General features: G+C 41.1%; 1 protein-coding gene across 1 annotated transcript in view; it reads right to left on the bottom strand.

The window, feature by feature from the left end:
* LOC140481479 (coiled-coil domain-containing protein 81-like) overlaps positions 1-26,309 on the bottom strand; it is a 114,940-nt gene that overhangs the window by 23,832 nt on the left and 64,799 nt on the right. Inside the window, exons 10-13 of the mRNA XM_072577734.1 lie at positions 11,514-11,621; positions 8,015-8,184; positions 5,331-5,409; positions 629-852 (exon numbers count right to left, since the gene is read on the bottom strand). Of these exons, the coding sequence (XP_072433835.1) occupies positions 629-852; positions 5,331-5,409; positions 8,015-8,184; positions 11,514-11,621 (581 nt within the window). The remainder of the gene's footprint in view (positions 1-628; positions 853-5,330; positions 5,410-8,014; positions 8,185-11,513; positions 11,622-26,309) is intronic.

Raw genomic sequence — 26,309 nt, 5'->3', positions numbered from 1 at the left:
TGTGTTTACATGAAATTAACAATGAATTGAAAGGTCAGTCATGTCAGTCTATCAGCTTGACGCAGATTTAGTTTTCAACTCCTCTCTTGTGTACAACATCCTTCTTGGAGATGTTTACTGCCTGACTGCTCTTATTTGCTTTGAACAAATATTGGCTATTGAGGATAATTTCAATTTTAGGTGAAAGTGTAAACCCTGCAACATTAGCTCAACCATCTATTAAACAATTCTGATTTTAATTTTCATTCATGATAAATAAAATAGAAGGAATTCCAACCCCTTTATCATTCTTTCCTTTCCTATATGTGCTGCAAAACATGAATATCTCATATTGTCAAGCAGTAATGGGTTTGCGGACTTATTCCTTAAGTAAAATATATAGTTACCCACTAAGACACAGATTGGTGACCTCAGTGATCTCTCCCCTTCCTAAGCTTGAGGTAGTGGAGGTTCAATTTAAGGAACATCTTTGAATTCATTGGAAAATTTGGTAAAGGAAAATGCAAAACACTGGTCAGAAGAGTTAAGCTCACTAGCTTTGTTGATTTGCCATTGTTCATGCAGAAGTAAACATATATAACATCTATTAAAGATAAGCCATGCAAAACAAGATTAGAATTTAACTTACCCTTTTCTGTTTCTTTCTAACATATCTAATTCAGTTTTCTGTTCGTACAGTTGATTCAGAATGGCATTCCTCTTACGGTCAGCAGCAGCCTGCATCTGGTCTTTGTAAAGGTTATAAGCGATTTGCTTTTGTTCTTCTATTTTTCCAGCTGGCTCAGAGTTACCAAAGATTGGTTCAGAGGAGTCAGGTACTGATGCTGGTAATTGATGTGGTTTCTCTTTTCTCTAGATGTGGAAGAGATAATTATTACATATAATAATAAGTGTCTTTTGTCATATTAGCTGCAGCCAAATAGTCAATAATCAGCAAGTTAGCACATTGTAAATCAAAAGTAATTAATAATAACCACACCAGGCAGAATTCTAACCATTAAAGAGGGAGAAGGTGATGGGTTAAAGGCTGGAAAATACTGGTCAGTTGCAAATCTGGCATGATCTCATCAACATTTGTCAAGTACCTTTGAAACAGAATGAGAAACCACAATTTTTCTGTAGGCACAGTCATTAAAAATGCAAACAAACAATTTATTTGTGGCTATTACCCAGTATTCTGCTTTTTCAATCAGTGCTTGAGTTTCCCAAGCTGTGTGAAGAAGAAGCAGGGCAAACAAGACAAAAGCTTTGCCGAGAGTCGTTGATCATTGAATTGACAGACTGAGATCCTTTAAACAGTTCAACTACAGAACTGTAGGCTTGCCGATGGTGAAAGGCTTGTGCTCCCAGGACCTGTTCCGAAAGCCTCATTTCTTGGTTTACAGGTGATTGCTAACATTTTGAAGTCATTTCATCCACCCTGCAAACCCTATGCATAGCCTACTCACTCACTTGGGACACCTCACCACCTTTTGCACACTTGCTCCAGCGCAAACAACTGTGATACCCGTTCAATTAAGTCTCATTCAGTTCTTCCCTTTGTCTCATTTCAGGAGAAAACAGCCAGAACAAAGCAAAGAGAGCCCGGAGTGGAGGAGAATCAACGTTTGGCTTCTCACCCCCTATGAAGAGAGGATCCTGGCTCTCAAAGGTGTAGAGAGAGACCACTTTTGCAAAAGTGCCAAAACATCCCTGTACAGACAACTTGAGTATATAGCACTCTTCATTCCACTGCAACTCCCACAGCAATCCACTGTCAGTCTCATTAATTCCACACTACCCCCAATCATCTTGGTCTCTCTCTTTTGTCTTTCATGTACTGCCAGCATCCTCATTATCGACATTGCAAAATGGCTGGCATACCAGAAGGCCATCTCCACAACATCTGAGCAAAAGTACCAAGGCCTGAGAGGAAGAATCAGCAAGGCTGCCTCTTGCACATCCTACCACCTCAGATACTGACACCTCATTGGAAACCTTAGCCGTAGAAAGCGTGGAACCCCAATCTGTTGAGCACCTCAATGTGACAGCTTCAGAGCTGGTCGAGGAAGAAATGCCCAAGCTGCTGGGACGTGGAGGATTGCTGAGGGCCAGCCACTTGCTCTGCCTCCTAAAGGGAAGGGCCTTGTACTGTCAGTAATCAAGGGTTTTGTCCACATGTACAGGAAGGAACAGGAGCAGCAGACAGATATGCGTGATGTTATGGCCCTCGTTGCCCTGAAGCTGCAACAGTGCAGTGAGATATGTGACTGTCAGGCTGCCTCCATGGACAGGATGGTGGCTATTAAGAAAAGTCTCAGAGTCTGCTTAGGACACGCACATACCTACAGTCATTCCCCCAGTCGTTTGTCCTTAGGACTGAAGGCATGATGACAGGGGAATGGGGAATCTGTTGAGCACTCTAGGTGCTCATCCTCGCAAGGACACAGGGAAGGAGTCACCCAGCTAATGGATGGACTGAACATTGTCCCCTCTGAAGTCTCCACTCAAGACACTCCAGATGTCACCAGATGCTCTTCCTCCACATTGCCTGACTTCTTCAACTTTGGAAGTTCGCGCCGAGAATGGTTGATTTGCCTCTGGCAAGAAGATTCTCTGTGTCACCAGTAAATAAACACCTATTAGTCAGCCCAATCAAATCTCCAGGGTCAAGGGGTTCCACTGCTGAGCAGACTCACTACATCCCAGTATGGATCCAAGAAGTACATGAAGAGGTAGTGAGAGAGACAGAGATAGAGAGTTTTTGAAGAGCACTTTGGTGACACAGAGGACAACACACCATACATTGTCTGGCACTTATTAAAAATAGTACTTCTTTGACCATCCATTTAATAGTTTGTTTTGTAGCCCCAACTGTACCTGTGCCAGTATGATGCCTAACTTCATGTCTACACAAGTACACAGATTGTACCATGGATCAATGGCTGTATTGAGAGCCTGCTGCAGTTATCTGGGAGCAAGATTAACAAGGCATATACAGGCAATGAGTCCTGCTGACACCATCAACCATCTTTCCTTGCCCCATGTCCAAAAATGTTGGTGTAAATAAGGTGACCAGCAATGTCTGGGGCAGGGAGCTGTGCAGCATACAGGGAGCCAATGCTTTAGGATGCCAAAGGATAAGGGATACAGCAGATCTATGTTCTATACGGTGCATGGGTTGGTGAATAATGTATTGTTTCCCTTTAAAATTAATGGATCTTGCAGCCCTTTCCCCTCAACGGTTGAGCAACATATCCTGTCCAATCCATCTGTGTTTGCAGCTGATTTCTTCCTCATTGTGCACTTTCAATTTCCAGCATAATGGAAGCTGACAGTGAGTGCTCCTCGAACAGTGGTTTCCAGCCTCTATCTTTATATGTCCATGAGCTTCCAAACATCCAGGTCTTCATTCTGTAGCCCTTCCCGTGAACCCCATAGCCATGCACCTTCCCAAGTCACCATCCAATCAGATTTCACAGCCTGTACCTGCCCATCTTTGCCTCCCAGTGATGACCATATAAGGTGTGATCATACACTGTACCCCTCCTCCCTGATGCTAGGGTACTCTTGACGATGAACAAACCCCACTCCCACATGACACCCTTTCAATCTATATTTTACCTTCTATCCCTTGTAGATAATGTTGCTCCTTTCACCATTGTCATCCCCTCTTTTCTCAGCCTGCAGCCCTTAGTCCCACAGACTAACTGACCACCTCTCCTTCCCACAACCCTCTTGTTCTCCTTCCATCTCATTTTACCCTTAGTTTTTCTGGATGGACCCGCTGGACTGACTGTGGCTCATACCTTGAACGTTCCAAACTGAACAAGAAGTGACCAGACAAGTGGAGTACTGGTGGTGTACAGATCTCCTGAAAGGGTTAGCCATACCAACATTCTGACTGCTGTGGAGCAACAGGACTGATTATGATCCACTCCCTAGTCTACAAATGATTTGGAGATGCCAGTGTTGGACTGGGGTGTACAAAGTTAAAAATCACACAACACCAGGTTATAGTCCAACAAAACCTGTTGGACTATAACCTGGTGTTGTGTGATTTTTAACCTAGTCTACAAACGTATGGACTACCTGACTGAGATTACCCAGACATGCCCCTGACTGTGATCAATCACTAAGAGGATAAGTGTCCGTCTTTGACTTACTGCGTGGGTACCCCCAGACTGATGGGTTATTTCATGGACTTCGGTGAAGACTACTCCTCTGACATTTTGAGATATCAGTGTTTGCTGAATGCATATGCAGTGTGTTCATTGTGTAGGCCGCTGGCACATGGTTCAGGTGTGGGATTGATGCTGTATACTGCAATACAGCCCTTAAATAAGGACTGTTGACCAGCAAATGAGTTGACTGGTTCTGTGACTTCAATAATTAGCATGGCAAGACAAGGCAGGCATGGTCCAAACATGCAGGTATGCACTACACGATTGAGAGCAAAGAATATAAGCAAGCAGCCATGCACTGCAGTCTGGTCCAAACAATGAGCTGGGGCCCTGGCCATAAGCACAAAGTGTCCTTGCAGCAGTCTTTCAATGCTAGCTGCCTGGTGTCTGTGCTTCCTACACAGTTTGGAAATGTCTTGGAAATAAGCCATGGTGGTCGCAAGAACATGGCAAATTCTAGACTTCAGTGTCAAAGGATGAAAGGTACGTGCATCTGGTGCCTGTGGATTATGCCCTGAAATGCTCTCTAGTCCTAAGCAGTATAGAAGTCCTTCAAATCAAGCGGCGAGCTCTGATTTGCATGGTTAGGCTTGCACCATTTCTAGCTTGTTTGGTGGAATAGGATGCTGAACATTTATGAAGTGAGTTGAGCCATGAAGAAAGAATTTAAGAAGCAATAAAACCCTCAAGCTGGCAATTTGCTACTGTCTTATAAAAAAAGCACCAAGTCTCCTATAAGATCCCACCTATTATCATGTTTAAAGTCTAGATTGTATCCAAAGGCCCATAAATGCCTCATATAAACAACTTGATCTCAAAACCTAATTTCAGTAAATACACAAACTGAAAACATAAATGCAACCCAGGGTGGTTTGCAGAAAGCTTTCTGTGGCTGGTGCCTTATTTATCTCACATGGTAAAACTAAGTTGAAATTGAAGGTTAGGGTCTGCTCCCTTATCTTGCCTGGGGGAAAGCATTGAGAGCAAACATGGTAGAAGCAGGCATGGCAATAGTAATATTGATACAAGGCAGGAAATTTTGCTTTGTTTTTTTTTCACTGTTGTATATTGTCTTTGCCCCTTCAATGATTCTTACATAGATGTCTAAACAAACACTAATTATTATTGTGCTCCTTTTATGTATGCACATATTTCTTAATTATTTACCTGCACATCCAGTGCTTTCTTGTAGGCCTCTATTTGTTCATGCCTCTCCTTCTGATAGTACTGTCTCTGGACAGCAAGACTATAAAACAAAAGACATTTTTTAGAAAAGAATTATACATTGGACCAGTTTGTAATTTTACATTTGACAAAATATGTATCAAAATTGTTCAGAAATCTCTGAGAATTCCATAGACAATAAAAAGATTGAAAAATAAGAATAAACAACAAACAAGAATTAAGAAGCTTACTAAAGAGATTGGGCAGAGATTTACAGAAAGCCAGTCAACAGATTGATAAGAAGTCTATCCCACAGCCAAACAAAGTGTGGGTGGCCTAATTTGTTACAATTGGAAGGATGTGCTAGCTAATCTGATTGCCTTCAGTCCTTACAAAACCACAGCTCAGTTGTGAACACTGTTAAAACTGCAAGCAGACATAAAATGAAATAACTTAATAGACCCAGCTAAGTTGGGGGCATGGAATGGGGAGAGTTTCTGATATTTTTCATGTTCTCCCAGAAGGGCAAATAAAATCCAGCATATGATCAAGAAATCTGTTTTGATGAAGTTTTTAATGGCAAAGATTAGAGAGATACAAAAAGTCAGAAGACTTTTGGAAGAAAATTCAAGAATGCATGAATGCAATGACTAAAGATTTGCTGTGATGGTACAGTAAAGAGAATATACCAGCATACACAGAATGAAGTTAGAAATGTAAATCATGCAGGCGAGAACATAAGGTTGAAGGAGGTTACAAGAATAAAATAGATTGACACAATATAGAGAACTATAAAGGAGCATGAGAATTTTTTTTTAAATCACTACAATGGGAATAGGATCAAGTGGAGATCAGCAAAGATAGAGGTACTAAATGACAGGAACCTTGGATGGAATATGAAAGATCCCATAGTTTTTTTAAAAATGGAAATGAACCTACACAGCCAAGAATCTAAGGTAGCATACAATCGTCATTATGTTACAATTATGAGGTTTATAATATTATTATATTTTGGGACTAAAATTTTACATTTAGGGTAAATGAATGGGTTCATGTGACCTGTCATTTTGTTTTATTCATTTGTGGATTGCGGGGCAGTGCTGGCTGACAAACATTTTATTGCCTGCCATTCATTGTGCTTGACAAGGTAGTGGTGAACTGCCTTCTTGAACCATTGTAGTTCATATGCTGTAGGTTAATCCATAATGCCCTTAAAGAGGGAATTCCAGGATTTTGACCCAGCAATAGTGAAAGAACGGCAATATATTTCCAAAACAGGATGGTGAATGGCAGGAAGGGAACTAGCAGCTGGTAATGTTTCCATTCATCTGCTGCCCTTCTTCTAGACAGAAGTAGTCATGCATTTGGATACTCATGTCTCAGGATCTTTGGTGAATTTCTGCAGTACATCTTATACATTGTACATAATGCTGCTACTGAACATCAGTAGTGGATGGAGTGGATGCTTGTGGATGTGCTACCAACAAGCTTCACAATCACGTTGTGAATTCTGCCTTACACTAATCCTGGTGATTTAATTGTTCATGATCAAAGGAAGGTTTAGTTTGTTGTACTCAGAATGTATTTATGCTGGGAGATAATAACAGCCTCTGATTAACAATGAGTAGATTTTGAGCTCCCAAAGCCCCAGAATCATGTCAGAGATATTGGGTTTAAACAATTGTGTTGTAAAGTGTACATTTACTTCTCAGATGAAAGGGAATTCAGGTCAAGAATATTTATTCAATACTTTCATAACACCTGGGGGAAGAGGGCCAAGGAAGCCATTTTGGGGTAACATTTCAGGCTTTCCTTGAGTTCAATAAATATTTCAGACAGGAGTTTTTGTGTGGTCAGCTAAACTATAAACTGGTTAGTTTTGTGAGCTGCCATTGCCAGGTATGTAAGGGAAACCGTCTTGAGTAAAGGAAATGTAAACCCTGGCCATCTAAGGCTTCCAGAATATTCATGCTGGCATGGCTGGTGGAATCATTTAGTAAATTTTACTGCTGATGGTGGGTTTGAAGAATGCTGTGAAAATTGAAGAAAATGCCTGGAGGTGGTCTCAAATGTTTCTTGACCAAATGGAAATATGGGAAACCACTGGAAACAGCCTTGAACAGTTTATTAAAAGGGCTGTAATTCTAAAGTGTGATGGGTGCTAATGACGGAAAAGAATTGTCATTTATTAATTTAAAGTGTAAGTACCTACAAATGAAAATAGAATTGAGTCAATATGCTTTCAGTCTTTCGTTATACTAAAACTCCTAAAATTTGACATTTTGTAGTGCCATTCATTCAGCTATCAATTGGAAGTTCAACTTTTTTTTTAACTTTATAGGTTTCCATGGAGGTCACAATAATTAGTATCACTATGAAAATAACCTCTTTCAAAAATTATAACATTTTTGAATAATTTATTCCAACTTCAGCCTCTTCTGACCATTTTAGTTCTTTCCAATATTCTTGTTCATTCATTTGAAATTATGCAAGATCAATGCTGGATTAGACCATCCATTTTCTAGGTGTGAAAGAGGTTAATACAGAGTTCACTAACACGTTCTCATGGGAGATTAAATGCTGGCCTTCTGAATGACATTCATATAATGTGGCTACTTGCCTCCATGGTCAAATTGCAAACTTGATGCATATAGGCTACATCCCAACAATAAATTGAAACAACCTACTCTTCAGCCAATTGAACTTGTTCCAAGCGATCCATAAACTCTTCATCCTGTCTCTTTTTTTCCTCTCTTTGCTTTTTGTCTTGAATTTGTTCAGTTAGGCACCGTGCGTACTGCTGTTGCTTCAGAAAGACTGGTGGTGTCAAGAGTCTGTTTTGAAATATGTATCCTTTCTGAAAGCAAACCCCAAACATTATTTCTCAGATATATTAGACATAAAATAAACACATTTTCAATGTTGTATTGAATATATTACTTTTCAAAATTGTAATTTTTAAGAAGTAAAAGCACACTTTTCAACAATTTTTTTCAAAAATAAATACAAATTACATTGCTAAAGCAGATATCTGCAACTGTTCAAAATGTAATGAAAGCAAACGTTTAAACACCAGATGTGCTTAATTGCATATATTCAAAGTAATTGATGTTGAATGCAATAAAATGCCTGTACACAAAATATCCTGCTGTCTCAACTTGAAATCATAGACAAATATTTAAATGATATATGTTTTAAAATCTCAATTTACAATGCAAAATGCATTTATAGTAAATCAGTACGGATCAACAACTTCTGCATTAATTTACCAATTTTATATTTGAGGGTGGTGATACCATAGTCTTATATTCACTAGACTAGTAAGTCAGAGACCAAGGCAATGCTTTGGGGACTTGGATTCCATAGCATATGGTGGAATTTGCAGAATGTTTGGAATTACGACTTAGAAATCTAATAATGATCATGCAACTATTGTCAGTTGTCATAAATAGTTTGGTGCACTAATATCCTATAAAGAACAGGCATATTTGTGCAGCTTCCTTTTATGGAATGAAAACCACTACCTTTACCTGATTTGGCCTACATATCACTCACTCTAAATTTTCAACAATGTGATTAACTCTTAACTGCTCTTTGTCAGTTGTATCGAAATGCTAAAACTTTCCTAAAATGGAATGAAACCAGATTAATCACTTGGCATCAACTTAGGTACTAGCAAAAAAGCAACAACTCAGCCATGCTGATCTCACAAACTCCTCCTTATTGACAACTGGGGGTAGCGCCAAAATTGGGAGACTATTCGAACAACAGCTAATATCTTCATACTTCGGAATCATACTTTGCAGACCAAGTACCAGACAACACCTTTACTATCCAAGGGTATGTCCTGTCCCACTGGCAGGATAGACGCAGCAGGGACATAGCTACTAGACTGGGTATGTGGCAAGTGCTGAAGGAACCAAGAGAAGAAAAAACTTGCTTGACCTCATCCTCACCAATGCGTCTGCCTACGATAGTATTGCTAGGAATGGCAAATGCACAATCATGTGGAGACAAGGTCCTGTCTTAACTTTAAGGATATCCTCCATTATGCTGTGTGGGATTACCGCTGTACTAAAATGGGATAGATTTTGCACAAGGCTGGGCATCCATGAGACGCTGTGGGCCATTATCAATCTCAGAATTATACTCAAACACAATCCATATCGCATACCTCCTGCTTTAATAGGATCACCTTTGGTTCAATATAGAGTGATAAGAAAGGCATGTTAGGTTCTGTGCCAGGCATACGTAAGAATGGGGTGTCAACCTGGTGAAGCTACAACATAAGCCTGTTTACATGTCAAACAGCATAAGCAGCAAGTTATAGACAGGGTAAAGCAATTTGACAACCGATGAACCAGATTTAAGCTCTACAGTCCTGCCACAGCCAATGGTGAATAGTGGTGGACCATTAAACAATTCACTCTAGGAGGCTCCACAAATACCCAACATGTCAGTACAAAAGCTATGGTAGAAGATTTGTAACAATTTTGGCCAAACGTGCCAAGTGGATGGTTCAACTTGACCTTCTGAGGAGGCCCCCAACCATCTTCATCTTCATCAGTGACCCTCCCTTTGTTGTATGGTCAGATGTAGGATATTTGTTGCTGATTGCATAATGTTCAGCAACATTCGTCCTTCCTCAAATTCTGAAGCAGTCCATACCCAAATGCAGTAAGACCTGGACTGGGCTTGGGTCAGATCCCTGGCTTGGGTTGACAAGTGGTAAGTGAAATTCACAGCACACACGTCCCAGGCAATAGCAATTTCCAATAAGACAGAATGTAACCATAACTCCCTGATGTTAAAGGTCATTACCATCACTGAATCCCTCTCTATCAAAATCCCATTACCAAGGATTACAATTGATTGGAAACTGAACTGGACTACCTATATATACAGTGGCTACAAGAGCAGATCAGAGATTAGAAATCCTGCAGTGAGTTACTTTTCTCCTGGCTCCTTAAGTCTATCCACCATCAACAAGAAAGAAGTTATTATGTGATGTAATAGTCTCCACCTGCCTGGATGAGAGCGGCTCCATCAACAATCAAGAAGCCTAGTATCATCCAGGATGCCACAGCCTGCTGATTGACACCACATCTGCAAACTCTCCATCCCTCCATCACTGGCCCACTGTAGCAGCAGCATATACCAGCTACAACATACGTTGCAGAAATTCATTGAAGTTCCTTTGTCAGCACCTTCTAAGCCCATGACCACTACCATATAGCAGGACAAGTCATGTTCAACTATAGGCCACTGCTAACAGCTATTCTCCCTTCTCCCCTCTTTCATTCACATCCTACAGTTCATTCTACTTTAGCATTGCTGCCAATATTGCAGGTGGCCTAAATTGGTGCCTGCAAACCCTCTAAACAGCATCTAGAGGCCCAACCAGCTTCTGTGACTTGAGAAAATGAAGTTAATGAAGTTCAAAGCCTGATTTCAGATAAATTTAAAGAACTAATAAGACTTGTAGCTATCAATGCTTCCGTAAAGAATTTGAACATTTCCACAAGATTTTCAAGATCTCTGTGAGATATGTCAATATGTGGTAATAATGGTCAAAAGCACCTCCAGAAAGTAAACCCACTTTCAGGTATGTGGCAGATGATATACTTCCAATAAATTCCTAAACCAAAACCCAAGGGCTATCATAAAGTTTAGATGTCTTCAAGCCTCATTCTAAAAATTACAGTGGCATCTGTTGCACCTCCAGAGGCAGCTTGCCCATGTGGCTGCACAGAACTTGGGTCAGCTCTGATTCATTGAATTGCTGCTATGGAAATGCACAAGGGAGCTATTATTCCCAAACTTTTATTTAATTCAAAAAAGACACAATGTCTGGCTGGATATGTTCCCTTCTCCTACAGAGCACAAAGTTCCTGAATATGAATAAATGTGGCTTTGAACCTCTACAATGCCCTAGTTCCAGCAGAATTTCTATGTGCATGAATCACAAAAATCTTAAACACAAGTATCATCACTGATACCGAGCCAGAGTAAGACTCTCCCAAAGTGTTGTACTTTTAATTAAAATCACTGTCATTTTTGCCATTGAAAAGTCATTGGATTTTCACTTTCAAATATTTAAGTTTTGGGTCTTTATGATTACATGTAAAATATACTTAAAGCAAATAATTCCAGAAACAGCACATTCATGCATTGTTTATGCCTTACATAAGAGTCTTTGCACTTTGAATTCTTCTTTCTCTTTTTGGCTTCAGCGACTCCTATATTGAATGCTGAAATCCTTTGGTTGATTTCTCTGTTAGCCAACATTTCACACTAAAACATAACAGAAATACATTAACTGCAATTAAGAACAAAATGGATAAAAATGTCAAGAGAATATTTGTAGCACACATTGCCATTTAAAGTACACAAAATTAGTTATTTCCTACATCTGTATACATACAATCAACAGTGATTACACTGTCACCATTAGATTAACTTCTAATTCCATATTTTATTGAATTCAATTTTAATCATAAAGAAGCCTTAGATTTAAGGTGAGAGGGGAGAATTTTAAAGGATATGCTAGACAAGCTTCTTACTCAGAGGGTGGCAGGTACCTGGAATGCACTGCCCAAGAGGTGGTAGAAACAGACATGATAGCAATATGCAAGAGGCATTCAGACAGACACATAAACAGGCAGGGAATAGAGGGATGAGGACCTTGTGCAGGCAGATGGGATTATCTTAGAATGGCATCATGGTTGGCACAGTTATGGTAGGCTGTCAGTGCATTTTAAAGTTCAACATTTAAGAAAGAATTACAGCATTTGGTGGAATTTAATTCCCAATCTTAGAGCTGGGTTTGGAGGTGTGGGGATGTGTGTTGTATAATGAGGTAGGAAGGTGCAGGGTGAAGATTCCATCATATTCCTTCCCCACACTAATTTAGTCCATGATGGGAAAGCTCGAGGGTGGCCTTTCCACTGGATCTAATTGAGGCCTTTAGTCGTCAGATAAGGTAACTGAAGGGCCTCAAGTATCATCACTGATACCGAGCCAGAGTAAGACTCTCCCAAAGTGTTGTACTTTTAATTAAACTCACTCCCTTAATCAATGGGGCCTTCTTGTCTGACCTACGTGAACCAAACCCAGACATCTTGAAATACCAGCACAGAATCACCAAGTCACCTTTCCTTTACCTGTACACAACACTCTGGCTGTGGCCAGCCAGCTTGACGGCTGAACTGAGGAGATTCTAATCTCCTGGTTACTGTTTTTAAATTCAACATTATACATATTGACAAACACGTGACACACTACCAGTGAACAGTCAAAACAAAACTACAAAGAAATGGGATCCTGAAAACAAATGCCTCAAAGTCCCCCTATAACCAACAGGAAAAGCAATACACAGAACCAACAAAGTAAACTGCCTCACAATCTTCCAAATAAAAACACACAAAGACCAGCTGAATAAGTGCATAAAAGGAAACCCATATGCCAGCACTCCCAGTGAAATGAACTCTTCCCAGAGACACACAAAATGCAATATACATATGTAAACACAGTTCAATCACAAAATACATGATAAGATACAGCGCAAACACAATATGCACATAAGGGTACAGTGCAAACCACGAGAGTCCATTCAAAAACATAGTCCATTGATGAGACAGAGTCTACTCACAAAATGGGGCTGCCCCCGACATAGGGGCACTCCCAGAGTTCGCCATCTCATCCAGAATCCCAAACTAAAACCTGCCTCCGATAGCAGGGTTCGCTCCCGATGGCAGGTCCTCCTTCCAATGGCAGGGTGCACACAAAAACTTAACTCCCCCATGAGGTCCGGTCCACTCAACTACCACAATCCACTCCCCCACACAACAAATTGGCCTACTCCATGAGGTTGGGCTCACCATGGATGTTCAGCCCATGCACAGGAATCGAGACAGGGCAAGTAACAGCTGACCATCGAGCAAATAATAAGTCCCAACTCCAAGTTCCCTCTTCCACTCCCACATCTTCTCAACATCACAATACCGCTGGTACAACTAGCCAGCTGAAAACTCAGTTCCCCAAGGAAAAGGAATAAACCCAGCAGTGCCACTGGCTGTACCCTGTCAGCTTAAAGTCAGTTCATGAAGAAGGGGAAAAAAACAGCTCTTTTTAAAAAAAAGGCCCCACCAACTCAAGAGCCAGTTTCTCACAAAGAAATAAAACCACAAACAAAATCCCCCAGGGCTACTTGCTGTGGCCAGCACAGCTCAAGAGCCAGTTCCTCATTAATGAATAAACCCAAAAACAAAAACCCAGGGACATACCGGCTGTGACCAACCAGCTCAAGAGCCAGTTCCCCACAATCAAATAAAACCAACAAACAAAAGCCCACAGTAACACCGGCTGAGGCCAGCCAGCTCAGAGTCAGTTGCCCGAACTGAGGAGATTCTAATCGCCTGATTATATTTTAAAAATTTTATCAAACTGTACAAAATACAAACAGTTAATAATGAACAACAGTTTACAAGAAACAGCAATTTACAGGGGAAAGGGGCAGCAAAGCCAGAACCCCAAACTCCAGTGTACAACCAATTTGCAGGAAGATGAGGACGAAGCTCAAATCCCACCTTATCTCACTAAAAAGAAAATAATAACACAAACACATACAAAACAGTCCAATCAACCAAATGATAAAATCGTGCATATATCACAGATACCAGCAATCCACCCATCCCTCCCACCTTCCAGCCACAAGGTAGCCCGCTCCATGCCCTTTCCACCTCTCTGTCCACCTTGTCACACCTTCCGGCCACCTCAAGGGTAGCCTGTCCTGTACTCCCTCCAGGACAACGGCAATCACGATGGCCTATCCACCTACCAGCTTCCCTAACCGCCCCTTCACACCTTCCAGCCACCTCTCGGACAGCCTGTCCCAGTACCTTCCCAGGACAACAGTGCTGATGATGGCCTACCTGCCTTCCAGCTCTCGGTCTGCCCCTATGCACCGTCTGGCTCTTGCCCACCCTGATGCACCATCTGGCCTATGGACTGCCCCAATGCGCTTTCCGGCCACCTCTAGGACAGCCTGTCCCTGCCTGGGACAACAGTGCTTAGGACAGCCCGCACGCCTTCCGGCCCTCAGTCTGCCCCTTTTCGGTCCACAACCCATCCCACCCCTTCCACAGGGCAATGGCGCACAGGGCAGCCTACCTAACTTCCGGCATTCAGGGCGATCGGCATCAAGATGGCCTACCCACCTTCTGGCACTCGGTCTACCATGACACACATTCCAGCTACATTTAAGACAGCCCGTCTTGCTCCATCCTCAGGACGACGTTGCTCAGGGTGGCTAACCCACCATCTGGCTCCAGGCGACAGGCATCAGGATGGCCTGCCCACTTTGCAGCTCTCAGGACGGCCTACCCATCCTCCAGCTCTCGGGGTGACAGCTTTCAGGACCACCTACGAGTTTCCTTGCTTACAGTAAGGCCTCCCAGATCCAGGGACACGCAAGACAATGCAGGTGATAAAACCAGCCAGCAAAAAAATAAAACAGAGTCCATTACCAAAGCCAGTTCGCTCTGGTATGCAGAGTTCACTCCTGAAGGCAGCAAATGCAACCTCACAGCGCCTATACAGGTGTTCAGTCTCTACAGAGGCCTATTCCATCTACAGAGGTCCAGGCCCAATCACAGAGATACAGTTCATTGTAAAGATACAGTTAAATCACAGGGACTCGGCCCACTCCCGAAGGTAGAGCCACTCTCAAAAGGTAGACTCCACTCCAGTATGCAGCAACTGCTCACCTCACAGCACACAAAAAGTGTTCAGTGTTCTGCAGAGGTTTGGTCTATCCACAGAGGTCCAGGTCCAACTCACAGAGGATCAGTTCATCTGGAAAGGTGCAGATGACTCACAGGGGCTCAGTTCAAACACCAAAAAGTGAAAACACATGCAAAAAAGAAAGTGTTCTGGAGAGTTACTTTCTGGGACCCAGAAGGCCTGATGACAAGCAGGGATCACTTGATTCGAATTTAATCGCATCAAGCCTCCCAGAATGACCATAGTCATGTTTCTAGCTGGTGGACCCATTGTGACCATTTAGTTATACCCATTGCCTTCAAGGAAAAGATAAGCAACAGTTCTGTTATATTTTTGTCAATCACACCAAAGGTTCTGACATAATCTAATAACTTTTCGTTCAATAAACTATTATATGAGAAAATTACTCATATCAATGCTGAATAAAATATTTTTCCACAAGAAGAAATATCAGAGTTCCAATGTCCCAAATGGAAAATATGAAATTTTGCTAGTTGCTTATCATTTCAATGTATTAATTATCTGCTAGAATTTTATATGTTTGAACATTACACACTAATATGGCTGATCTATATTCCAATTTTCTGCCCATTCAGTTAACCTGTCTATATCTACCTAAGAATTCATTCTGTCATCTTCACTACTTGCTTTCCCAACTATTTTTGCAGCATCTGCAAACATGGTGATAGTACATTCATTTTCCTCATCCAAGTCATGAATATATATTGTAAACAATTCTGACCCCAGCACTGATCCCTGTGGTACACCACAATTTACAGGTTGGATCCTGAAAATGCCCCCTACTCCAGACTCTGTCTTCTATTAGTTAGCCAATCTTCCAATCATACCACAGACACACCAAGTGGGACAAGTGACATTCTAGCAAAGTCTGATGTTGATTAGCTAGAGATGGTTCACCTTAGCTTTCAAAAACAATGATGCCATCAGCAGCTAAAAGAACAGCCCAATTCTCTGCTATTTAGACAGTCTCGTCTCCCATACAGGTTGATACACCTTGAGTACCTAGAGCAAAGTCAAAGATTTCTGTGCCCTATCTGTCAACCTTGTAATATGCTACTCATAATAATTACCATATATAACTTCCAAGGATGCCAAGATGTGTCTTCATATGTTCAACTCCAAAACTATGGGTATTTTCAACTTCATTACTTCCACAAGAGTATCGATCGGGTCATGAACTACTAGAAATCCCAGGTAACGAACAGTGTGATTGAGGTCAGATAGGAAGAACACAATGTAGCCATGATAGTCAGTCAATGTTAAAAATCACACAACACAAGGTTATAGTCCAACAGGTTTATTTGGAAGCACTAGCTTTTGAAGCGCCACTCCGTCATCAATGGACAACCACCTGATGAAGGAACGGTGCTCCAACAGGTAGTGCTTCCAAATAAACCTGTTGGTCTATAACCTGGTATTGTGTGATTTTTAACTTTGTCCACTCCAGTCTAACACCAGCACCCCAAAGTCATGATAGACAATGTCCAACTCCTGCAAAGCAGAGACCTGAAAGAAAGAATAGATACCAAACAACTTATAATCCCCACCAAGATTCTCATGGAAAAACTGGTGAGTTAGTTGCAGATACTTTCACTCCTGTTTCAATTAGGCATAGTTCTACTTTGCCAAATTTCACACTCACTGTAGGGCAAGTCCACATTGCTATATGTAAAACCTCACCCTGACCTGACTCTCAGCAGAACAGCAAATTAAGTTTAACATTGAGGAGAAAGGGAGGGTGTAGCACAGGATGGGGTCCCTGTGCCTGATGGTAGTGGTGGTCATGGTTACTGGTGGTAGTCTCATTAGAAGTGTCTCCTCATGGACATTTCTATCTCTTACTCCTTCTGCTGGGTGGTCCTTCAGCATCCTGTCTCTGGTTGATTTGAAGGAGGAATGTAGGAGTATGATATGATTGAACAACTTCAGTAGGTCCAGGGACATGGAAATCAGTCCTCCCCTTTGGCTTGCTGTACTCATAAAACCTCTACCAAAGCTATGTCACATTACTGCTATCTCCAAAACCCTTGTCAGTACCTCAAAGATCCAATGTAGACTTCCTTGAACAGGCTTTCTTGCATAAATGTTTTAATCCATGATCATTGTCTGCTCAAGCATATTGAAGCCCTTAGATGCCATAATCAGCTGCGCATCCTCAATCTAGTCTTCAACTACCAGATGGTTCGATATTTCTGTTCTATCCACAAGTCTGTCCAGCTTCTTAGTCATCATGTGGAATATTTGACTAGAAGAACCATTTCTTTCCTCCATAGTGTTAAGGGGATTTATGTGGGGAGCCTTTGCCTGAGTTTGGCATGTAGGTCTGACTTCTTCTGTCAATATCTGAACCTCCAACATCCGGTTCTCTCATGGACAGTGCCAGTCTCAACTCCTCCACCATCTGTTTCGTTTCAGCCAGGCACCTTTCACCTTCATCCATCAAAACCTTACACAAGTACCATGTGATCCTGCTGACTGCACCAGCAATTTAATATAAGATTTGAATACATGGAAAGCCCAAAAATCAAGAAGTGGAGATTCTTCATTCCACTGACATAAGTTCATTACAAATAGGAATGTAAAGATAATAAGATAATTATTTACAGCATTTACATGAAATGAGGTCGTGTTAACATTGGGTTTGAGAATCCTTTTTGCAGTTCTTTCTTTCCTTGAGCCCTCCTTCCCAAAAGCCACCCTTTCTTTCTAGAGATAGTCTATTCAATACCAGCTTCCCTCCGTCACTGTCATGATATTAAATAAGATATAGTTTAATGCATGAAAGTAATCAAGTACAAGTTATGATGATACTTTATGGCATGATAGACATTGTTACAAAGATGACGAGGAGGCCTGGATCCCCCAAGATCTGAGCTATTCACCCCAGACAAGTCCTTATAACATCAAATTGGGTGAAACCTAATGCACTTGACTCTCCCCTAGCCAAGTTCTTCCACTGCATTAACAACACTGGCATCTACCTGACAATGTGGAAAACTGCCCAGGTATGCCCTGTACTTAAAAGCAGGACAAATCCAACCCTAGCCAATTACTGCCCACCAATCTACTCTTGATCATCAGTAAAATGTTGGAAGGTGTCATGATAGTGCAATCAAGCAGCATCTGCTCAGCAATAACCTCCTCAGTGACAAGTCAGTTTGGGTTCCGCCAGGGCCACTCAGCTCCCGATCTCAATACAGACCTTGGTTCAAACAATGGACAAAAGAGTTGAATTCCAGAGGTAAGGTGAGAGTGACAGCCCTTGACATCAAGGATCAATTTGACCAAGTGTTGAATCTAGCACCCCTAGCAAAACTGGAATCACTGGGTGTCAGGGGAAAACTCCCTCTTGGTTGGAGTCATTCTTGGCACATAGAAAAATGATCATGGTTGTTGGAGATCAGTCAACTCAGATGCAGGGCATCTCCACAGGAGTTCCTCAGGATAGTGTCCTAGGCCCAACCATCTTCAGATGCTTCCTTCCCTCCAATTATAAGGTCAGATGTGAGGATATTCACTGACGGTTGCACAATGTTCAGCACCATCCATAACTCTTCAGATACTGAAGCAGTCCATATTCAAATGCAACAAGATCTGGACAATATCCACAATTAGACATACTAGTGGCAAGTTACATTTGCACTACACAAATGCCAGCCTATGTCCATCACCAATAAGAGAAAATCTGACCACTGCCCCTTGTTACCATTGCTGACTCCCCCACTATCAAGCTCCTGCGGGTTACCTTTGACCAGAAACTCACCTGGATCTGCCACTTAAACACAGTGACTACAAGAGCAGGTTAGAGACTAGGAATACTGTGCCACCTAACTCATCTCCTGACTTCTCAAAGTCTGTCCATCATCGACAAGACACATGCCAGGACTGTGATGGAACACTCCCCACTTGCCTGGATGGGTGCAGCTCCAACAACACTCAAGGAACTTGACACCGTCCAGAACAAAGCAACTTGCTAATTGGCACCACATCCAAACATCACTCCTTCTACCACAAATGTTCAGTAGCAGTCGTATGTACTATCTGCAAGATGCACTGCAGAAATTCACCAAAGATCTTAGACAGCACCTTAGAAACCCATGACCACTTCCATCCAGTAGGACAGGGGCAGCAGATACATGGGAACACCATTCCTCGCAAGTTCCCCTCCAAGCCACTCACCATTCTGACTTGGCAACATGTTGCTGTTCCTTCACTGTTGCTGAATCAAATTCCTGGAATTCCCTTCCCAACAGCATTGTAGGTCAATCTACAGCAGGTGAACTACAGCAGTTCAAGACAGCAGCTCACCACCACTAAGCACTAGTGTCAGACAATAAATGCTGACCAGCCAGTGAAGCCCACACCCCACAAATGAATAAAAGTAAATACTCAGCATTGACCTTTTCATAACCAAACACACAGCACTACATCCTTCCCAAACATTTTGCCCATTATTAACAGTTATGTTAACATTTATATAATTATATTTACCTCTATCCCATCTCATTCCAACTCTCTGACATCATAAATTCAGGTGTTCTGGATGTTTCATTTTTCTTACATAATTCATTTCCTGTTGACTTGGAGCCTTGATTCTAACCATGATCATGTGATGTCTAAATTTCTTTAAATTGAAAATCTTTTTGTCTCTTAGGTGTCCTTCTTGGAAAAAAACATTCTTGCTGAAACAGGAATTTGATCCACTACCTCATCTGGATTATCGTTAATTTCCTAAACTTCCTTCACAGAGGGCTTACTTCATGCTGATACAGACAATTGGCCCACATCACCACCCATGGGATCTCTAATCTGATGAATGCCCTTCAGGGGGTATAGCTCTGTTGAACCAGGCACTTTCTTCCATGTAGTTTACAACAACTTAATTTCTTCTTGACTGTGTCCTGAATCTGTGAACATTGGTCATCCCACTTCAGTTTGGCTTTCGTGGAGTCATATGTAGCCCATCTGTATTCTGTGTGAAATCTTTACTGTCAATTTGTCAGCCAAACTGTGCTGAAGTATACTGACTCTCTACTTCAACTTGTTGATGCTTGCTTTCACTCCATGTGGCTACTTTACTGGTAAACGCAATATGTTCACTTCTTCAATCATACTACTTGAGGTTTGATGCGCCAACTGATCAGTGACTCTGGTAACTGTTGATTTCTACTTGAAAAATGAAGCATTTAAAAGTTCCCTTGAACTTAAGTTGTCTCATCATCTGTTATAAGTCAAATCTGCTGTGCTTATCAGCTGTGTTGTTGTCTGAACAACTTCAGTTAAAAATTTATCAGTTAGCTCAATTAGGCTATAATTGTACATTATTTTCTCATCATTTGAGTTTTCTCACAAACGTTGCTGACATTTCTGACCTGAACACTTTTTGCTGGTGATTGGAATGGAAACCAGTTCTGCCTATAGTGTATCATTGCCATCATGTTAATAGTATGCAAAATTTAACTCATGCCAACAGAGATATTTTCAATGTATCCTGTATACATGTTGGTTTCCACCATGAGTATCGGCAACCCTATGATATCTATCAGCTGGCCTTAGACTAGGTGGTGTTCAACAATGAACATTTTCTTGACATGTGTTTCCTTGCCTGACAGTTCTTTCACCAGTAGTCCTATCACTGATGTCTCAAAATTGATTATAGCATACCTTTAATCTTGAGATCTATACCTCCCTGAACACATAATTTCACAGCTGTAAACTGTAATCTGTTACTTCAACCAATGTATAAGATCTAACTATGCAGTGACACTAGCTTGGTACCAAGCTTAAAGTTAATGAAATATTCATTGATTGAATCTCTTCTTGTCAAAACAATTGGCTTGAATCACCAATTTCTCCTAGGAATACATCAGATTTCTCTATTGTAGGTAGCTCCACCTTGTCAATATCTCTACGTGAGTAGCTATTTGACCTTTTGCTACTCTGTGCTACTTTGCACATCTTCTGGAAGCAATCTGTTATTTTGCAGATATATTCTTCTTTTACAATAACTGAACACTGCACAGCTTGTGCCTCTCAGGTTTAGTTGCTCCATAGCATTGACACTGACTTTCACTATTTTCTGTCTGAATTATTCTCTGACAGGCTTCTCATGTGCCATATCATGGTTTTGTTACCGTATGAACCGAATGAATTCTACTGCATTCTTATGACAAGATTGACCTTCTCCTCTTAGGAATTCCCTGTTGTTCTTTCTGATATCTGCTTCCAGAACCTCTGAATTCTTTCTCCAAAGTCAAATCTTCTTTGCACTGTAATAAATTTGACGATGACTTATCAGCAAATCCAATAATAATCAGAGTCATACAGCATGGAAACAGACCCTTTGGTCCAAGTAGTCCATGCCGACCATGTTCCCAAACCAAACTCATCCCATTTGCCTGCATCTGGCCCATATCCATCCAAATCTTTCCAATTCATGAACTTATCAAAATGCCTTTTAAAAGCTGTAACCGTACCGGCATCCATCACTTCCTCTGGCAGTTCATTCCACATACGAACCACTGTCCAAACGCTCCTCATGTATTTTTAAAATTTTCTTCTCTTGCCTTAAAAATATGCCCCATAGTTTTGAACTCCCTCACCCTAGGGAAAAGACCCTTGCTGTTCATCTTATCAATGCCCTTCATCATTTTATAAACCTCCATAAGTTCATTTGTCAACATGGACTTTTGTAAAACATTTGACAAGGTTCTGCATGGTAGACAAATTAGTAAAGTTAGATCACATGGGATTCAGGTGAGCAGTGAAGAAGATTATCTAAGATTACAAAGAAATCTTGATCAATTGGGTCAATGGGCTGAGGAGAGGCAGATTTGGTTTAATTTGGATAAATGCATTTTGGGAAAACAAACAAGGGCAGGACTTATACAATTAAATAATTCTGTCTCTTATTGTTACATCCAGGCCCCATTGAAGATTTCTCAATTTGTTATTGCTCCAGACTGGACATCCCAAATCTTTAAATACCAGGTGAGGCGAAATAAACTAGCTTGCCAGTTGGTTGGTTGCAGCAAGGTTAATTTGAAAATACACTCCTTCCCTTGTGGACACTATTCTCCCAGACCCAACTTACCTTATGCATTAAAAGTACCCAATTTAACCAGTCTTGTTCAGTTAACAAGAAATGAGTTCAATAATCAGCACATATGAGAAGGAATATATACTCAACACGCATACACACAGAAATGAGGTCAGTGCAAAAAGATAAAAGTTTTTTTAAAATATGTACAGATCAGTTGTGAGTTATTTATAAACAATGGATAGTTGATGTCACAGTCATTACAAGGTTACTGGCAGCATTGATGATGAAGTTTAACAGTCGGTCTCACTATCCTCAATTTTGCAGATTAGTTGAGATTGTATAGCTCTGATTCCTTTCGACTGATTGAATTCCAAAATTCAGGGTGAGAGAGAGAATCTTTTTGTTGTCCTATTTTCTATCAGCTGGCTGTTGGCTAGCTGACTTCTAATACACAGATTTTGCGGCAGCCTTTACCAGCAACAGAGAAGTGACTGGGCATAGTTCTTCAACTGTGACCTCATAGTCTGCTAACACTTGAACCCAGGTTGATAGGCACAAGAATGTTAACTCCACACTCCAGAAGATTAAATTGGCTTGTTGACCCCTGTGCTTGCACATTCTTTAAAGGGAAAAAAATATAAAATGTATCTATACTTTGGAACATGAATTTCCCATAAATGTGTGATATCCTTAGAGTCTCTCTTTCCAGAGAACTTAATTTCAATTTGCAGCCATTTCTAGCTGCATCAGCCTCTTTTAAAAAACACATTGTGAAGTTACAAGTTAAAAATGTTCATAGTACTTCAAGGCCCTGTTTTGTAGTTATGAAGCTTATGATTTATGATTTCAAAGCTCTATAGTCAGAGTTTTCCACCAACCTGTATAAATTATGAAATTATGAATGGATTCCCTGGATGCTGAACTGTTCTGTTAAATCTTGCACTTTGAAGAATTTCATTTGTTCTGAGAGTAAAGCAGTTATCAAACGTTTTAAAAAGTTCATCAGAAGTATCTCTTCTTCTTTTCTGCTTTGGGAAACTACAACATAGTCTTGTACAGTCCCAGTTGAATACATGTTTATTTGTTCAGCTTCTAATTTAGTTGTCTAGTTTGGAAGTAGTTTTCTTTTGTGAAGATTTGTTTACTCCAAGATTTTTAAATCTGCACTACATTTGGATCAGCTCTGAAATTAAATCTGGGCAATATGATTTCTATTACAATTTCTTTCTAATTTGCCTATTTATTGTCTCTGCTTTAAAAGCACTCAATTCTGCTGTACAACAATGTTACTTGTCAGTATTGTTGTACTGAAGGATTTTTCTATGTTTTTGCAATCCAAATGGAGGAATTCTGCTTTCTGCAGCTTAAATGGAGGATACCAGTCAATGTCTAAAATCCATGTCTAAAATGGAGGACACCTGCCTTCTGCAGTCTAATAAATAATTCCCATTCTCTTTAAAGACTTCATCAAGTGAATTCTGTTGACTACATTCAATTTTAGAATAACAAATTTTGGAATCAACTGTGCTAAATTTAAATAAGGGAAATGCAAAGTAATTAGGGTAGAGTTTGCTGGAGTGTCCAGGGAAAGGAGTTTAGGAGGAAAGACAATTCAGGAGTAAAATAACTCTATGAAGCTAGCATCCTGTCACCAAATCACCCTTTATTTACACGTGCATGGTACATGACACTGATTTAGCCACCTCAGAGCGAGCTCCTAGAGTGAACTGGACTCTTTAAAATCAGCCCCAATCAGAGAAATCACATTCTATGAGATCTACCTACCTATGAGATCATTCTAATCATTACATTCCTTCTGCTCTAGGTCCTTGGACATAGACCTGTTCTTCTTCCTGTAGCTTCTCCTGGAGCATTTTCACACCAGGTCCAGCAGCATGTATCAGACCATAACCTGCCTCTTGCGCCCGGTGCATCTCTGAAGAAATTCATTTTCTACTTCCAGCAGTAACATCGTCGAGGATGTGACATCTGCCACATCCATCTATCTCAGTGATTTCTTTAACATTAGGTGGAGTTGGAGAACCCACAGGTTCTGACAGCCTTGCCAGATGTTCTGAGAGGTGGGGCATGTTTTAGTCCTGCCCCATTTGTGAGGTTGCAGCTTTCATGTGGTCCTTGGTCAGGACCACCTCTCCAACCCGAACTTCATGTGTCATGGGACCTGAGCCCGCATTCACTATGCCTCTTACCCATGCAGGGCCATTCCCATGTTTTCAACACCAAACTTCATCCCCTGAAGTAAACTGCCTCTTTAGTTTATAGAGAAATCTTGTGTCCGGCATTGGCATTTCTGAGGCCATTTCACCCTTCCCAATGTTCTGGGAAGACTGGATTTAACTAGTGCAGAGTCTTCTCCCCATTAGCAGCACTGCTGGAACTATCTCTGTCTTTGCATGAGGGCTGGTTTTTTTAATCAAACAAGAACCAGGACAGTTGGTATTGAATGAAACTGTAGGTTGTTTCTTTAAGCCTGCCTTCAAAGTTTGGACTGCTTTCTCCAGCAGACCATTGGGTGATAGACAGTATGGAGCTGATCTTACATGCCAAATGCCATTACACTTCAGGAAATATTCAAATTCCCTGCTGGTAAATAATGGCCTGTTGTCTATGACCAACATTTCCAGGAGTCCGTGTATTGCAAAAGATGCTCACTGCTTTTCAGTTATCATCCCTGTGTTTGATGAATGAACCCTACGCAGGTTCAACCACTTTGAATGGACAAATACAATGACTAAGAACACAGAACCCATGAAAGGCTCAGCACTGTCCAAGTATAACCCAATCTAGGGTTTAGTGAGCCATTCCCATAAATTGTGGGGGAGCTGCTGGTGATGATTTTTGTCCTTGTTGGCACTCTAGGCACTGCCTCACCAACGTAGCTATGTTGGCACCCAATCTAATTAAGCAGAGTCATAATGGTTTCATGAAGGGAATATCATGCTTGAAGAACTGATTAGAATTCCTTGAGGAAGTAGATTAGATAGAGGGGTTGTAAGATGAAGTAATGCCTATTGCTGGCACAATGTTGGAAGAAGAAACCTCACCAGTGCTCATCATATTGAATGAGTTAGTTAGACACTTGGTCATATAATGTAGATTTGCTGCTATCATCCCCCTTTTAGTTTGCAATCTACAGGGCCCGACTGACCCAGTGTGATAGAGGAAAACTACTAAGTAGTCCAGCAAGAAGAGGTTCATATCCTAAGTTAGTTGTACTTTATTGTATGATACTAATCGGGTATCAGTTACATTGGTGCGATCAACATTGTTGTTAAGATTATGAGATGAAGACAGAATTAGATTAGGTTAGATTCCCTACAGTGTGGAAACAGGCCCTTCAGCCCAACAAGTCCACACCGACCCTCCAAACAGTAACCCACCCAGATCCATTTCCCTCTGACTAACGCACCTAACCTATGGGCAATTTAGCACAGCCAATTCACCTGATCTGCACATCTTTGGACTGTGGGAGGAAACCGGAGCACCCAGAGGGAAACCCACGCAGACACGGGGAGAATGTGCAAACTCCACACAGACAGTCGTCCGAGGCTGGAATCGAACCTGGGACCCTGGTGCTGTGAGGCAGCAGTGCTAACCACTGAGCCACCGTGCCGCCCACCAATTGTTCTGTCCATTCATCTCCTGATGATATCATCATGTTAAGTTGAGCTTAATGCCTAACCTCTTTAGCGTTAATCCTTACAGAACCTAACATCTTTTACAACATGCAGCTGGTGGCAAGCATGAAAAAGCCTTCCAGTTAAGTTAAAATCTTCCTTTATTGGGCTATAATAAATAGGAGTTCTCCTCCAGATTAACAAGAAAGTTGCATTCTCTTGCCTCAACTACAACATTTGTTTTCTGTAACTCTTTCCCCAGTGTTCACGTCTAAGCCACCAAGAAGCAGCCATTCTGCACCCTCTTCCTGCCAGAATGGAGAAAACACACATGCTATATAAATGAAGCAAGCAAGTTGAAATATTCTAGGCCTGAATGTTAAATCAACATGTATGTTTTGCATTCATTTTGTTCTACCTTCAGCCAATGAAGACTTGCTCAGGGTTAAAATAATTCTATTAATGTGGGATAAAATTCTGGCAATATAAATTTGGGTG

Source organism: Chiloscyllium punctatum, chromosome 9, assembly GCF_047496795.1.
Source record: "Chiloscyllium punctatum isolate Juve2018m chromosome 9, sChiPun1.3, whole genome shotgun sequence".
NCBI classification, from domain to species: domain Eukaryota; kingdom Metazoa; phylum Chordata; class Chondrichthyes; order Orectolobiformes; family Hemiscylliidae; genus Chiloscyllium; species Chiloscyllium punctatum.
Note: the sequence above shows the minus strand (reverse complement) of the source record. Positions and strands in the feature narration are given on the sequence as shown.